Raw genomic sequence first — 17,865 nt, forward strand, 5'->3', positions numbered from 1 at the left:
CTCTGATAAGACCATAACCCACTAGTCTACACTCTGATAAGACCATAACCCACTAGTCTACACTCTGATAAGACCATAACCCACTAGTCTACACTCTGATAAGACCATAACCCACTAGTCTACACTCTGATAAGACCATAACCCACTAGTCTACACTGATAAGACCATAACCCACTAGTCTTCACTCTGATAAGACCATAACCCACTAGTCTTCACTCTGACAAGACCATAACCCACTAGTCTTCACTCTGACAAGACCATAACCCACTAGTCTTCACTCTGACAAGACCATAACCCACTAGTCTTCACTCTGATAAGACCATAATCCACTAGTCTACACTCTGATAAGACCATAACCCACTAGTCTACACTCTGATAAGACCATAACCCACTAGTCTACACTCTGATAAGACCATAACCCACTAGTCTACACTCTGATAAGACCATAACCCACTAGTCTTCACTCTGATAAGACCATAACCCACTTGTCTACACTCTGATAAGACCATAACCCACTAGTCTACACTCTGATAAGACCATAACCCACTAGTCTTCACTCTGATAAGACCATAACCCACTAGTCTTCACTCTGACAAGACCATAACCCACTAGTCTTCACTCTGACAAGACCATAACCCACTAGTCTTCACTCTGATAAGACCATAACCCACTAGTCTACACTCTGATAAGACCATAACCCACTAGTCTACACTCTGATAAGACCATAACCCACTAGTCTACACTCTGATAAGACCATAACCCACTAGTCTACACTCTGATAAGACCATAACCCACTAGTCTACACTCTGATAAGACCATAACCCACTAGTCTTCACTCTGACAAGACCATAACCCACTAGTCTTCACTCTGACAAGACCATAACCCACTAGTCTTCACTCTGATAAGACCATAATCCACTAGTCTACACTCTGATAAGACCATAACCCACTAGTCTACACTCTGATAAGACCATAACCCACTAGTCTACACTCTGATAAGACCATAACCCACTAGTCTACACTCTGATAAGACCATAACCCACTAGTCTTCACTCTGATAAGACCATAACCCACTAGTCTACACTCTGACAAGACCATAACCCACTAGTCTTCACTCTGATAAGACCATAACCCACTAGTCTACACTCTGATAAGACCATAACCCACTAGTCTTAACTCTGAAAATGACGTGGTAACAACGTTGATTCAACCAGTGTCTTCCCAGTGGGAAAGAGCCTACTCTTTTATTTTATTTTATTATTATATTTTTTATAGGCTGATTCCAGAGTTCTTAGAATGAAATGTGAGATTTGTTCTCACTGGCAAAGCAAAGTTTTATATTATAAATGATCACTTTGCTTCATGGAAAATTACCAACAAAATGATCTCTGTGTTAACAAGTAATGTTTTGACACTCCATGGAGTGACTGTTTTATAAGTGCACCCTGCAGCCTGCCATCTCTAACCCACATAGCAAAGCAGGGCAGATGAATAGAAAAGTACTGCCAAGCCGTGAGCCCTGAACAGACTTGGCTGGCCTGTACGAACCTGTTCCTGCGGTTTTGGGACAGGGGTGCCAGCAGCTTAGCCTGACGACCTTGTTGAGAGAACATAAGAACTTTGCAGAACTGCTGTTGCAGGTCTGGTTCACGTTAATACTGCACATTCAGACCCGAGGTGCGAGTCTGGAATCTTTCTCTCTCTCTCTTTCTGTGCAGCCTTTCTGTACTCAGTCAGTGTTATCGCTACACCTGTTGGGCTGCAGCAGCATACCACCCTGCATCCTGCTGCAGCAGCATACCACCCTGCATCCCGCTGCAGCAGCATACCACCCTGCATCCCGCTGCAGCAGCATACCACCCTGCATCCTGCAGCTGGCTTGCTTCTGAAGCTAAGCAGGGTCGGTCCTGGTCGGTCCCTGGATGGGAGACCAGATGCTGCTGGAAGTGGTGTTGGAGGGCCAGTAGGGACCTCTGGTCTAATGAGATCCCAATTACCCATGGCAGTTTACGGGACATTGCCCTGTGTTTAGGCGCTGCCTTTCAGATGGGACGTTAAAATGGGTGTCTTGACTATTTGTGGTCACTAAAGATCCCATGGCACTTATTGTAAGAGTAGGGGTGTTAACCCTGGTGTCATGGCCACCTAATCATCCCCAGCTTCCAATTGGCTTTTATCTCCCCTCCTCTCCCCTGTAACTCTTCCACAGGTCCTTGCTGTAAAGATAATATATTCTCAGTCAACTAACCTGTTAAAATACAGGGTTAAATAAATACATTATTCTCACTGTTTCTCTCTTGTCAATCCACCTGTCATTAGAATGATCTGAACTTGCTACAGGCTACTGTTGAGCCATAAAACACACATGTAAAACACAATTTCTGTGGAGAGGGCATGATGAGGGGGTGTGGCCTCGTCTAACATGATGAGAAGGTGTGGCCTCATCTAACATGATGAGGGGGTGTGGCCTGGTCTAACATGATGAGGGGGTGTGGCCTGATCTAACATGATAATGCAGTGTGGCCTCGTCTAACATAGTGTACTTGAATGGATCTTAAACACAGAATGGACAGCTGGTATAATTCAGTGTGTCAAAATGTTTCCAAATATCAGTTTGTTGGATAAGATGATGAATGAATGAAAATCACCCACAAGTGTACTTCTAAGATTATGTTGTTACTTGGCTACACCATTTATGTACACCAGGACTCCATTCTGTGCCTGTGTAGTAGCCAGTGGTTTGGCCCACTTCACCGAATCTGCCTTGTCATTCAGCAAGTCACACTACGTAAAAGGGCTACTTTGGCCAAGATGACAGACACGTGCAGATAGCCTTAATAGCCCAGAGAAGATTAGTGTGTGTAATAAGCTTTTTGTGCGTATGGAAAAATGTGTGGGTCTTTTATTTCCGCTAATGAAACATGGGACCGACGCTTTCATGTTGTGTTTAGATTTGATGATAAACCCTAACCCCCTTCTTCTTTCCTTCCTGTCAATCTCCAGGTCTTCCAGAACAGTATTACAGCCTGACCTGGTTCCTGAGCCCCATCCTGGGCCTGATCTTCACACCTCTGATTGGCTCAGCCAGCGACCGCTGCACCCTGAAATGGGGCCGGCGACGTCCTTTCATCCTGGCCCTGTGTGTGGGCGTGCTGTTCGGAGTGGCACTCTTCCTCAACGGGTCACTCATAGGTAATAAATAATATATTATAAACTGGGTGGTTCGAGCCCTGAATGCTGATTGGCTGACAGCCATGGTATATCAGACCGTATACCATGGGTGTGACGAAACATTTATTTTTTCCAAAGCAACTACAGTCATGCATGCATACATACATACATACATACATACATGCATGCATGCATGCCATGCATGCATGCATGCATGCATGCATGCATGCATACATACATACATACATACATACATACATACATACATACATACATACATACATACATACATACATACATATGGGTGGTCCAGTATGAAAAAAATAAATAAAAATGTATGCACTGGATAAGAGCGTCTGCTAAATGACAAAAAATTTAAATGTCCCGGGAATCGAACCCACTATCCTGGCGTTGCAAGCGCCATACTCTACCAACGGAGCTACAGAGGACCGACGTTGGGACTGGGTGTTAGGGTTAAGAGAAGAAGAAAAATTCCCATTGCGAAATAATGCTTTTCAGCCTATTAATTGGTGGAAATACCAGTCAGTGTAAATATAGTACCAGTCAAAATTTTGGACACACCTACTCATTCAAGGGTTTGCCTTTATTTTTACTATTTTCTACATTGTTGAATAATAGAGAAGACATCAAAACTATGAAATAACACAAATGGAATCATGTAGTAACCAAAAAAGGGTTAAACAAATCAAAATATATTTGAGATTTGAGATTCTTCAAAGTTGCCACCCTTGCCTTGATGACAGCTTTGCACACGCTTGACATTCTCTCAACCAGCTTCACCTGGAATGCTTTTCCAACAGTCTTGAAGGAGTTCCCACATATGCTGGGCACTTGTTGGCTGCTTTTCCTTCACTCTGCGGTCCGACTCATTCCAAACCATCTCAATTGGGTTGAGGTCAGGGGATTGTGGAGGCCAGGTCATCTGATGCAGCACTCCATCACTCTCCTTCTTGGTAAAATAGCCCTTACACAGCCTGGAGGTGTGTTGGGTCATTGTCCTTTTGAAAAACAAATGATAGTCCCACTAAGCGCAAACCAGATGGGATGGCGTATTGCTGCAGAATGCTGTGGTAGCCATGCTGGTTAAGTGTGCCTTGAATAAATCACAGACAGTGTCACCAGCAAAGCACCCCACACCATAACACCTCCTCCTCCATGCTTCACGGTGGGAACCACACATGCGGAGATCATCCGTTCACCTACTCTGCGTCTCACAAAGACACGGCAGTTGGAACCAAAAATCTCAAATTTGGACTCATCAGACCAAAGGACATATTTCCACCGGTCTAATGTCCATTGCTCGTGTTTCTTGGCCCAAGCAAGTCTCTTCTTATTATTGCTGTCCTTTAGTAGTGGTTTCTTTGCAGCAATTCAACCATGAAGGCCTGATTCATGCAGTCTCCTCTGAACAGTTGATGTTGAGATGTGTCTGTTACTTGAACTATGTGAAGCATTTATTTGGGGTGCAATTTCTGAGGCTGGTAACTCTAATGAATTTATCCTCTGCAGCAGAGGTAACTCTGGGTCTTACTTTCCTGTGTCGGTCCTCATGAGAGCCAGTTTCATCATAGCGCTTTATGGTTTTTGCGACTGCACTTGAAGAAACTTTCAAAGTGCTTGAAACCCATTAAGAAGGAAAGAAATTCCACAAATTAACTTTTAAGAAGGCACACCTGTTAATTGAAATGCATTCCAGGTGACTACCTCATGAAGCTGGTTGAGAGAATGCCAAGCGTGTGCAAAGCTGTCATCAAGGCAAAGGGTGGCTACTTTGAAGAATCTCAAATATACACTCTATTGTTCAAAAGATTGGGGTCACTTAGAAATGTCCTTGTTTTCGAAAGAAAAACAATCAAATTGATCAGAAATACAGTGTAGACATTGTTAATGTTGTAAATGGCTATTGTAGCTGGAAACAGCTGATTTTTAATGGAATATCTACATAGGCGTACAGAGGCCCATTATCAGCAACCATCAGTCCTGTGTTCCAATGGCACGTTGTGTTTGCTAATCCAAGTTGATCATTTTAAAGGCTAATTGATCATTAGAAAAATATTTTGTAATTATGTTAACACAGCTGAAAACTGTTGTGCTGATTAGAGAAGCAATAAAACGGGCCTTCTTGAGACTAGTTGAGTATCTGGAGCATCAGCAATTGTGGGTTTGATTACAGGCTCAAAATAGCCAGAAACAAATAACTTTCTTCTGAAACTCGTCAGTCTATTCTTGTTCTGAGAAATGAAGGCTATTCCATTAGAGAAATTGCCAAGAAACTGAAGATCTCGTACAAAGCTGTGTACTACTCCCTTCACAGAACAGCGCAAACTGGCTCTAACCAGAATAGAAAGAGGAGTGGGAGGCCCCGGTGCACAACTGAGCAAGAGGACGAATACATTAGTGTCTAGTTTGAGAAACAGACGCCTCACTGGTCCTCAACTGGCAGCTTCATTAAATAGTACCCGCAAAACACCAGTCTCAACGTCAACAGTGAAGAGGCGACTCTGGGGTGCTGACCTTCTAGGCAGAGTTGCAAATAAAAAGCCATATCTCAGACTGGCCAATAAAAATAAAAGATTAAGATGGGCAAAAGAACACAGACACTGGACAGAGGAAGATTGGAAAAAAGTGTTATGGACAGACTAATCGAAGTTTGAGGTGTTCGATTCACAAATAAGAACATTTGTGAGACGCAGACCAAATAAAAAGATGCTGGAGGAGTGCTTGATTCCATTTGTCAAGCAAGGTGGAGGCAATGTGATGGTCTGGGGGTGCTTTGATGGTGGTAAAGTGAGAGATTTGTACAGGGTAAAAGGGATCTTGAAGAAGGAAGGCTATCACTTCATTTTGCAACGCCATGCCATACCCTGTGGACGGCGCTTGATTGGAGCCAATTTCCTCCTTCAACAGGACAATGACCCAAAGCACAGCTCCAAACTATGCAAGACCCATTTAGGGAAGAAGCAGTCAGCTGGTATTCTGTCTATAATGGAGTGGCCAGCACAGTCACCAGATATCAACCCTATTGAGCTGTTGTGGGAGCAGTTTGACCGTATGGTACGTAAGAAGTGCCCATCAAGCCAATCCAACTTGTGGGAGGTGCTTCGGGAAGCATGGGGTGAAATCTACTATCAATCAACTAGAATGCCAAAGGTCTGCAAGGCTGTAATTGCTGCAAATGGAGGATTCGTTGACGAAAGCAAAGTTTGAAGGACACAATTATTATTTCAATTAAAAATCATTATTTCTAACCTTGTCAATGACTACATTTCCTATGCATTTTGCTATATTTCCTATTCAAACTAATTTCATGTATGTTTTCATGGAAAACAAGGAAATGTCTAAGTGACCCCAAACTTTTGAACGTTAGTGTATGTTTAACACTTTTTTGGTTACTACATGAATCAATATGTGTTATTTCATAGTTTTGATGTCTTCACTATTATTCTACAATGTAGAAAATAGTAAAAATAAAGAAAAACCCTTGAATGAGTAGGTGTGTCCAAACTTTTGACTGGTACTGTACATTTGACTGTGGTCATGCATCTCAAACAGTAAATCCATAGGTAACGGAAGGCAGGCTTCATCAGCGAGTCACACCACTTTGCAATGGGAGCTGGAGGCAGTATGCATTTTGAAAACATACTTAATTGTTTGAAACCTGAACATTTTACTACATATTATGAGGCATGTCTTACCTTGCTTCAAAGTAGCCTAGCCAAAATCAGAGCATATCCGTAGAGGCAATTATTTTATAACAACTTTCTTTCATTGTCCAGTAGCTAAAGGAACAATCCTAGTTATATTAGCAACCCATGCTAGTTTTTGCATATTAGATCTCCCCTCTTTCTAAATTTCTAACGGCTATTTTCATCTGTCACATGAAACCGCTTGCATATGGGGTATGCGTTTGACAACCAGTGTTTTCCCCGCTAATTGCATAATGAACATTCGCGCGTAGCCTTTTTTATGTAGGCTAGTCGTGATAGTTGTATGAATTTGGGATCTTTTGCGTGTGTGTCCTGTGTGTGTGTCCTGTGTGTGTGTGTGTGTGTGTGTGTCCAGTGTGTGTGTCCAGTGTGCGTGTCCTGTGTGTGTGTGTGTGTGTGTGTCCAGTGTGTGTGTCCAGTGTGTGTGTCCATTGTGTGTGTCCTGTGTGTGTGTGTGTGTGTGTGTGTGTGTGTGTGTGTGTGTGTGTGTCCAGTGTGTGTGTCCTGTGTGTGTGTGTGTGTGTGTGTGTGTGTGTGTGTGTGTGTGTGTCCTGTGTGTGTGGCTCAGTTGCTGGAGCATGGCACTTGCAATGCCAGGTTCGTGGGGTCGATTCCCACAGGGGACCAGTATGGGGAATATGTATGCACTCCCTACTGTAAGTCTCTCTGGCTAAGAGAGCGTCTGCTAAATGACTGAAATGTAAATGTTTGTGAGAGAGAGAACACAGAATAGGCTAATGATGTGATCAGTGATAGCAGCCAGTCTGGCAGGCTTTCTGCCTCACCTAATAAGCCCTCTTCTGGAGTGTGATATGGCTGTGGTTCTCCTGAGTTGAGAAAGGTGAGGAAAAAGCCTGGTTCTATAACTTCAACTCTGTTCTAATGCAACACGGGCACACCAAAAGTTACAATTGCATCAGAAGTTTAACATCCTACATTAGCCAGCCATTGGCTATGGTAAATTCATTATCAGTGGAAGTGACCCTAAGTGCCTCAATCTGTGCAGGCGAAACTGAGAAGGGATCCATTTTGCTCCGTGCTTTAAAGGTTCAGCGAAGGGGAAGATCAATAGATATCCCATAGAGTTGTTTTGCTGCCGGCTTCAGGACAGTCCAAGTAGGACTGAAGAGTCTGGTAGTAGGGGAAGGGAGAGGGAACGTAGCTTTACTCTTTCTCTGCTTACTGGAGATGTGGCTCAATGGGTCACTGAACATCTGAACAAACGGAAAAGCTTGACAGGTCCTGGATTTCAATTGGATTGGATTGGATTTAGTTGGCCCGCGTTGTTTTGAAGAGTGTTGGAGAGAGGTGTGCGTACGCGTGTGCATGTTGTTGTGTGTGCACGTGTGTGCTGCATGTGTGTGTGTGTGTGTGTGTGTGTGTGTGTGTGTGTGCACGTTTCTGTGAATGTGTGTGTGTTGGCTAAGAGCCCTCGTCATAGCCCTCCCAGAGCAGCTATTCGTGCGGCGTCACCCCCAGCTCAGGTCCCAGTGCTGTGGGTCACAGTAACTTGCTGAGAAAGAGAAGCACAGGCTCCGGTGTTCTGACCTGCTGGGCCGGGCGGTGTGTGTGTGTGTGAACCGTCATTCTCCGTGACATGGGAAAGGACTGGGAACCAGTTCACAGGGAAACGTTTCCTGTTCTGCCCTCTTTCTTACCTTTCAATGCCTATCTGGAGCCGCTTCCTGTCTCCAGCGCTAGCTCACTGCGCGTCACCCCGTCAGCCACTCCATTGTCAGGAAGAAAGGCTTTGCTTACTACGTACACACTGACTGACTACACACAGACTCAGTACAGACTTCTTTCTTTCTTCAACTTGTACACCTCTCTTCTTCCTCTGTGGTCGTTGTTGATTAGCTCAATATTTTCAGAATAGCTTTTCCCCTTTAATGAGAAGGTTTGAATAATGACTTGTTTGTTGTTGTGTCCGTGGAGTTCCTCTGGGCTCAATGTTATAATGGAAGTAGTAAATGGGATTTTACAACTAAGAGTTTAGATTTATATATTTATTCCCAGTGAAATATTGATATATTATATATTTTCAGCACTTGCATTGACACCAATGACACTTGCAATAAAGCAATGATGTTTTGTTTTACGCCAATGAAACACAACCTTTCACAGCTAGTGTTTATTATAAATTATATTTTGATAAATACATTTGACTGGTCATGCTTATCGGTCTATAGGTTAATTTGCATCACTGAGTGGAATTAGATTGGCATGTGTGTGCAGTATATTTGTTATGTGTCTTATTTATCACACGTGTACAGCATACAGAGACTGCCCTGTGCGCATTGTAATGTGAAGAAATAAAAGTTTATCAACATTTGAAGCTAAACGTTCTGATCTGTTGCATCAGACTCATTGCTTTTTAACATTTATTTAATGTAGCCTAGGCCTACTGGTTGGATGAATTTGGGATCTATTGTGTGTGTGTGTGTGTGTGTGTTTGTAAGAAGGCGATTGTGTGCCATAATCGTAACCCACTCTGGTATTGATTCACATGTGCAAATCTCTCTCTCTTTCTTTCTCTCTCTTTCTCTCACTCTCACTCTCATTTCTTTCTCCATCTCTCTCTCTACATCTCTCTCTCTCTCTCCCTCCATTTCTTTCTCCATCTCTCTCTCTCTCTCTCTCTCTCTCTCTCTCTCTCTCTCTCTCTCTCTCTCTCTCTCTCTCCATTTCTTTCTCCATCTTTCTCTCTCTCTCTCTCTCCATCTCTCTCTTTCTCCATCTCTCTCTCTCTCTCCATTTCTTTCTCCATCTCTCGCTCTCTCGCGTCATCTCTCTCTCTCGCTCCATCTCTCTCTCTCTCTCTCTCTCGCTCTCTCTCTTCAGCTGTCTCTCTCCATTTCTCTCTCTCTCTCCCACTCTATCGATCCAACCGTGTGCTCCTAGTTGGAGAGCTGAAAGGAACTAGGATGGATTTTGCTAATCAATATATGTATACTGGAATGGAATGGAATGGTCTCTGTGTCCAACTTTGTCTCTGTCTGTGAATTAGGCCTATGGTTTTCTGAAGCTGTAATACCGGCTAGGATACTAACTCTGTCTCTGGTTGTGTTCCAGGTCTTGCCGTCGGCGACGTGCCAAATAACCAGCCCATAGGGATCGTTCTGACGGTGCTCGGAGTGGTGGTGCTGGACTTCAGTGCAGACGCCACGGAGAGTCCCATAAGGGCTTACCTACTAGACGTGGCGGACACCGAAGAACAAGACATGGCCCTCAACATTCACGCCTTCTCCTCTGGTACGACACACGTCTTAGTAGCAGGATATTTCCATGCGCATACCTATGTCTGTAATATCTGTGAAAGGTTTGATAGATTGAAAATTCTAAAACTGGAAATGATGTGTGTGTCTGCGCCAGGTTGTGGGGGAGCGGTGGGCTACGCGCTGGGCGGTCTGGATTGGACCCATACCTTCCTGGGATCAATCTTCAAGTCCCAGGAGCAGATCCTCTTCTTCTTCGCCGCCATCTTGTTCACCATCTCGGTGGCTCTGCATCTGTTCAGCATCGAGGAGCAGCAGTACAGCCCCCAGCAGGACCGTCTGGACGAGGAAGCCGTCGCCGCCTCCTCCACTGCCAACAAGGTCAACGGCACCCTGGGGAAGCTCCACGGCCACAACACCCCACACATGGAGTTCATCGGAGAGGACGACATCTACGACCCTTGCGACCGTTATGAGTTCTACGGAGAGGGGGACCAGGACGGGCGCTCGTTGCGCGACATGAACATGGACTTCCTGGATGTGGAGATGGTGAGGTCCAAGTCTGACTCTGTGCTGCAAATGGCCGATGCCACACTAGATCACCTGGACCACGAGACTCTGTTCCTGCGCCACATCGAGCCCTCCATCTTCGCCGACCGCCTGTCATCCTACCACGGCTCTCCACCACGCCGCAGCAGCAGCACAGGTAGCCAGGACCTCCTCAAAACCTCCAAAAAGATCTGCCGGCTGTCCCAGTTTCTGCAGGAGCAGGACCGTGATGGGGAGGAGGAGCTGCTCAACAACCAGGTCAACGAGCAGAAGACACCCAACGGCCGGGCGCACGCCAACGGCTTGAGCCAGAGCGCCAACGGGCACGCCCGCATGGTCATGAAGAACTCGGCCAGCACCAACGCCTCCATGCGGCGCCGCCGCCACATCTTCTACCGCCAGCCGTCCTGCACCTTCTCCTACTACGGCCGCGTGGGCTCCCACCGCTACCGCTACCGGCGGGCCAACGCCGCGCTGCTCATCAAGCCGTCGCGCAGCTTGAACGACATCTACGAGGTGCAGCGGAGGCAGAAGAGGAAACAGCAGAACCCCAGAGCGCGCCACCAGTCGGGCAACACCAACTCCAGCGGGGACACGGAGAGCGAGGAGGGGGAGACGGAGACCACGGTCAGGCTGCTGTGGCTGTCCATGCTGAAGATGCCTCCAGAGCTGATGAGGCTGTGTGTCTGTCATCTCCTCACCTGGTTTTCCATCATAGCTGAGGCCGTCTTCTACACTGACTTCATGGGCCAGGTCATCTACCACGGAGACCCCACGGTAAGGCTACAGGGACTCCAGAGCCATTGTGTCACGTTATTATAAAGCCAATTGTATTTATTTTGGGCATAAATGTACATATTTGTATTTTTTCCATGTCTTCTGCAAATAAAAAACTATTGATCACACAAAAAACTCACTCCCCACCAGATTTTCCTACCGTTCCTGGGATTTGAACCTGCTAACCTCTGGTTGCTGGCCCGCCTCTCTAACGCCTGGGCTATTAGCATCACATTCTCCTAACCTCTGGTTGCTCTGGGCTATTAGCATCACATTCTCCTAACCATTGGTTGCTCTGGGCTATTAGCATCACATTCTCCTAACCTCTGGTTGCTCTGGGCTATTAGCATCACATTCTCCTAACCATTGGTTGCTCTGGGCTATTAGCATCACATATTAGTCTCTTTCTCAGTAACTAAGCTGAGTTGTTTTATCTCCTCTCTCTCCAGGCTCCTGCTAACTCCACGGATCTGCAGAACTACCACAGAGGAGTTCAGATGGGCTGCTGGGGGCTGGTCATCTATGCTCTGACTGCCGCCTCCTGCTCAGGTCAGTGACCAGTCACTGAGTTGAATGGTGGATGAAAAGAAAGATGGATGGACGAATGAGGGAACGAGTGAACAAATAAATGAAGTGACCAATGAATGAGCGCACAGTGCCCTGACACAGGCGTGTGCAGGCCGTGTGCTCTGAGGCAGCCATAAAAACGGTTCTGAACAATGTGCACACAGTCTTCAGCCAATGTGCTATCTATCGCTCTGTTCGCTGCTGGAGGGTTAGACCATGATGAGCTAGTGAGCTGAGACGACCTGTACAAGTACAGTCAGACTACTCACAAAGAGCTGTACCGCAACCCAGGATCTAAACACCCAGTGGAAATGTACTAATTGCTGGTCACTAAAATCATGGTGAATGTCATCTAGTTGAACCATTGTATGGATAAACGAGGCCACATGAAATCTAGGTTTCTAGGTTCGGCCAATGTGTTTTTGGGTCTGCATCGCTTGGTCTTTGGGGTTTTAGGCTGGGTATCTGTTGAACACTTTGTAACACCTGATGACGTAAAAAGGGCTTTATAAAATACATTTGATTTGGCATCTCCTTGTTTATATTCACAAATGCTTATAAACTATTATATTCTGTTGTTGCAGCCTTACTGCAGAAGTACCTGGACAACTTTGACCTGAGCATCAAGGTCATCTATGTCCTGGGTACGCTGGGCTTCTCCATCGGTACAGCTGTCATGGCCATCTTCCCCAATGTCTACGTCTCCATGGTGATGATCAGCAGCATGGGCATCATCTCCATGAGCATCTCCTACTGCCCCTACGCCCTCCTGGGACAATACCATGAGATCAAAGAGGTAAGGATCTATACTAGTTAGTGCATACTGATGTAACATGTTAGTTAGTAGACACTGATATAACAGGTTAGTTAGTTACACACTGATATAACAGGTTAGTTAGTATACACTAATATAACAGGTTAGTTAGTATGCACTGATATAACAGGTTAGTTAGTAGACACTGATATAACAGGTTAGTTAGTATACACTGATAACAGGTTAGTTAGTATGCACTGATATAACAGGTTAGTTAGTATACACTGATATAACAGGTTAGTTAGTAGACACTGATATAACAGGTTAGTTAGTAGACACTGATATAACAGGTTAGTTAGTAGACACTGATATAACATGTTAGTTAGTGCACACTGATATAACAGGTTAGTTAGTTACACACTGATATAACAGGTTAGTTAGTATACACTAATATAACAGGTTAGTTAGTGCACACTGATATAACAGGTTAGTTAGTATACACTGATATAACAGGTTAGTTAGTAGACACTGATATAACAGGTTAGTTAGTAGACACTGATATAACAGGTTAGTTAGTAGACACTGATATAACAGGTTAGTTAGTAGACACTGATATAACAGGTTAGTTAGTAGACACTGATATAACAGGTTAGTTAGTATACACTGATATAACAGGTTAGTTAGTTACACACTGATATAACAGGTTAGTTAGTAGACACTGATATAACAGGTTAGTTAGTTACACACTGATATAACAGGTTAGTTAGTATACACTGATATAACAGGTTAGTTAGTATACACTGATATAACAGGTTAGTTAGTAGACACTGATATAACAGGTTAGTTAGTTACACACTGATATAACAGGTTAGTTAGTAGACACTGATATAACAGGTTAGTTAGTTACACACTGATATAACAGGTTAGTTAGTATACACTGATATAACAGGTTAGTTAGTTACACACTGATATAACAGGTTAGTTAGTTACACACTGATATAACAGGTTAGTTAGTAGACACTGTACTCGCATCTCCTACTGGATCAATATATACCAGATGATGTTCAGAAGTCTTGGGATTCACTTTTCAGAAGTCTTGGTATTCACTTTTCAGAAGTTTTGTTATTCACTTTTCAGAAGTCTTGGTATTCACTTTTCAGAAGTCTTGGTATTCACTTTTCAGAAGTCTTGGTATTCACTTCTCAGAAGTCTTGGTATTCACTTTTCAGAAGTATTGTTATTCACTTTTCAGAAGTCTTGGTATTCACTTTTCAGAAGTCTTGGTATTCACTTTTCAGAAGTCTTGGTATTCACTTTTCAGAAGTATTGGTATTCACTTTTCAGAAGTCTTCGTATTCACTTTTCAGAAGTCTTCGTATTCACTTTTCAGAAGTCTTGGTATTCACTTTTCAGAAGTATTGGTATTCACTTTTCAGAAGTCTTCGTATTCACTTTTCAGAAGTCTTCGTATTCACTTTTCAGAAGTCTTGGTATTCACTTCTCAGAAGTCTTGGTATTCACTTTTCAGAAGTTTTGGTATTCACTTTTCACCCAGTGTGAGAACATGAGAACATGTTTCGTAACATCCAATTGGTAGTTACAGTCTTGTCCCATCGCTGCAACTCCCCTACGGACTCGGGAGAGGCAAAGGTCGAGAACCATGCGTCCTCCGAAACACGACCCCGCCAAGCCGCACTGCTTCTTGACACACTGTTTGCTTAACCCGGAAGCCAGCCGCATCAATGTGTCAGAGGAAACACCGTCCAGCTGGCGACCGAAGTCAGCTTGCAGGCACCCAGCCCGCCACAAGAGCTCGATGGGACAAGGAAATCCCGTCCGGCCAAACTCTCCCCTAACCCGAACAACGCTGGGCCAATTGTGCGCCGCCTCATGGGTCTCCCGTCACGGCCGGCTGTGACACAGCCCGGGATCAAACCCTTAGACCGCTGCGCCACTCAGGATGCCTGCTTTTTTTGTTTTTAACATGTCCCCACAACGTTTTGAAGTAAACATACTGAGTGGACATCTCATTAAATATAGTTTGAATCACATACAATAAACAGTAGTAGTAACTTCTGCTGAAGGATGTTATTGCAGACCTACATCCCAGAGGGCAGATTGAAGATGCCAACAGATGGTGGTAATGTTTAATCTGCTGACTGTTATGATAATCCCTAGGCTGTATGCTGCTGTGTGTCAATCCATAACGTTAACCTTTATGTCACTATACCGAGACTAATAGAGCATTTCAATGCCAGATGCCTTTAGAGGATGCCAGAATGGGTTATACGCAGGTATAATATCTATATCTACATTGTTTTAAATGATGTAACATTTATTTAACCAGGTACACCTTGTATATTACAATGACAACTTTGCAATTATTTTTACACCATGCCTCTTCTCTCCCTCTAACCTCCCTCTCTCCCAGTACATCCACCACAGCCCGGGGAATTCCAAGCGGGGCTTCGGCATCGACTGTGCCATCCTGTCGTGCCAGGTGTACATCTCCCAGATCCTGGTGGCGTCGGCGCTGGGCGCAGCAGTGGACGCCACGGGTAGTGTGCGGGTCATCCCCATGGTGGCGTCCGGTGGCTCCTTCCTGGGTTTCCTCACCGCCTGGTTCCTGGTTATCTACCCAAGCCACGGCGATGCGGAGGCCAAGGGCGAGCAGAAGGCTTTAACAGGGCCTGTGTCCGATAACCGCGTCACGGAGAAACCCAGTGTTCTAAAACTGACCAAGAAAGGTGCCGCCGCCACTACGTGTAAAGTGGAGTGCGAGTCCTCTCTGTGATTTGATGTGATCGGCAATTAACCGGAAAGGTCGGAGCTTACTGTAACCATAGCAATGCAACGACATCAACAAAAAATAAAAAACGACATTCCCTTTTTTACGACCGTATCTGCTGATGGCATGGGCTTGACCAACCTGCTCTTTCTCAAAGACACACATGGGCCATGATGTTTGAAGGTTTTGTTTTTACTTGTATTTCATTTAATTTGGGGCCTGTCTCTCGCTCGTCGCGGTCTAAGGACTATGGTGTGGCGAGGAGAGGACAGCCGTCTCTCCCTCTCAGGGCCAACAGGCGGTCCGACTGAACAGGACTGATCAGGGGACAGTGGATGCACACGCGACCGACCGACGTTCACGCGCTGAACTGGGATCTCTGGAAAAAGACCTGCACTTTACTCTCGCTTCCATTCAAGGGTCAATATAAAGAAAAGGACAGAGAGAAATATTATATTCTTCTAATTAGTGAATCATTTGGAAATACAGAAAATTGCTCTCTGGATAAGAGCGTCTTTTGATTGAACATGTTTATTTAGTTTACTTTCCGCTATATATTTTTGACATTATGTTGAGGAAGGACATTGTTATCACCAAACGGGCCAGGCCCGGTATCATTGACAGGGTTGATGTTTTACTTTTGGACTTTTGGAATGAGTTTGACACCCCTGTTTCCCAAACTCTGTCCTGGGGACCCGAAGGGGTGCATGTTTTGGTTTTTGCCCTAGCACTATACAGCTGATTCAGATAATGAACTCATCATCAAGCTTTGATTATTTGAATCAGCTGTGTAGCGTTAGATCGAAAAACAAAACGTGTACCCGGGGGGGGAGCCCAGGACCGAGTTTGGGAAACGCTGATCTACGCAAAGATATCTTTATCCTCTTTAGTAATTTATACTAAGGATTCTATTTTCCACCTTTCAAAATAAATCCTTCTGAGATCACAAGGGCATTACCGTTGATGCAGAACAGAAACACTTTAAGGAAGAATCTCAATGCTGCATTGGAGTTACGAAGGAGTGCATACCAAACGGAGGACAGAAGTTGAGGAGTGCTGTAAGGAGCTTGGAAGCTCTTCTGTCTCAGAGAGAAGAAACAGATTTCAAGCTTCATTTCGCTCTCTTCTTTGTCTTGTTTCAATTGCATTGTTAATGGATCGTGTCACTCGCTGCACAATTTCAGCTGTTGACTTTTGTTTGAGTATGTTTCTAATACTAGCTAGATGTTTGTTAAATGTGGGAGTGCCTGCTCTTGGAGGTGAGGGGGGTAAGGTGGAGGGTTGGGGGAGGAGCACTTAGGCAGAACTTAAACTGTGCAGGAATTCAAGTTGATTATTTTCCTACCATATAGGTCTTGGTTTTATTTTTCTAACAGAATGATAACAAAGTAATGGGTCTTGATAGAAGAGTTATCCTCTCACTTGTAGTCCGTTTACATTTTACACCTGTTTGCTGCATGGTTTGGGCCGTGTTGCGAGTTGTGCTGTTATCTGAAGCGGCCTTAGCTAAATGTTAACTCACCATGTTGGCTCTGCATGGCCTACATGCACCCTGAGCCGGAATGGGGGCTCAGTTGCATTCTTGTATAGAGGACATGGTGGGCTGAGGGTGGAAACTAGTGGAGGGAGTAGAGCTCCACTGTGGAACTCATTATGGCTGTGGTCTGTCTGTTGCGTTGAGCATGCTGGTTATGGCTTTACAGGCCCCAGGAGGTCAGATCAGGGCCTTAGTGCTCTAGAGCTGGGGCTACCCAATAACTATATCCAGGTTGGCTGTGTTTCTACAGGAATACCTACCGTATACGAGATATGGCTTCCTTCTACTACGTGTTTATTATGTTGAAGTTACAGAGTACGTCGCTCTGTCGTCGCCTGTTTAAGGATACATGTTAATCAATAGAGGTAGATTCGTGAAAGTGTAATTTAACCTTCATTTATGTGTCAAACTGAAAAACAATAAGCTGAAATCTTTTCAGTGTCAAGAGGAGATTCAAATCAAACTTGAAGTGTAATCAAACAGAGAGCATCAAGTATTTGACAAATCAGACGATCGTTGCAATAATGTTTTCTGCCTCTGTAAGCAAGTGTGGAAGTGTTAAGACTCTGGGGTCGGGTGAACTTTTATAATGCATGGCTGGATGTATGTGTATCATAGTTATAGTGTATGAAAAATAAAAACAACAACCATGTACTCGTAGCTAAATAAATATTGGTTTGGTTTTTAAGAGAAGAACCATGCCTTGTTGAATACTTGAAGTGCAACTTGAGTGTTTCTAAGATGCAAGGAAGTATATGATAGTTTTCCTGAACCTCTTG

At 44.5% G+C, this 17,865-nt stretch overlaps 1 protein-coding gene across 1 annotated transcript in view; it reads left to right on the forward strand.

Annotated features, from left to right (window-relative positions):
- LOC121586775 (solute carrier family 45 member 4) overlaps window positions 1–16,269 on the forward strand; it is a 69,009-nt gene extending 52,740 nt beyond the window's left edge. The window contains exons 4-9 of the mRNA XM_045226426.1: window positions 3,004–3,192; window positions 9,972–10,151; window positions 10,272–11,440; window positions 11,890–11,989; window positions 12,592–12,803; window positions 15,193–16,269. Of these exons, the coding sequence (XP_045082361.1) occupies window positions 3,004–3,192; window positions 9,972–10,151; window positions 10,272–11,440; window positions 11,890–11,989; window positions 12,592–12,803; window positions 15,193–15,555 (2,213 nt within the window). The 3' untranslated portion in view covers window positions 15,556–16,269. The remainder of the gene's footprint in view (window positions 1–3,003; window positions 3,193–9,971; window positions 10,152–10,271; window positions 11,441–11,889; window positions 11,990–12,591; window positions 12,804–15,192) is intronic.
- The last annotated feature ends 1,596 nt before the right edge of the window (window positions 16,270–17,865 follow it).

Source organism: Coregonus clupeaformis, chromosome 17 (genome assembly GCF_020615455.1).
Source record: "Coregonus clupeaformis isolate EN_2021a chromosome 17, ASM2061545v1, whole genome shotgun sequence".
NCBI classification, from domain to species: domain Eukaryota; kingdom Metazoa; phylum Chordata; class Actinopteri; order Salmoniformes; family Salmonidae; genus Coregonus; species Coregonus clupeaformis.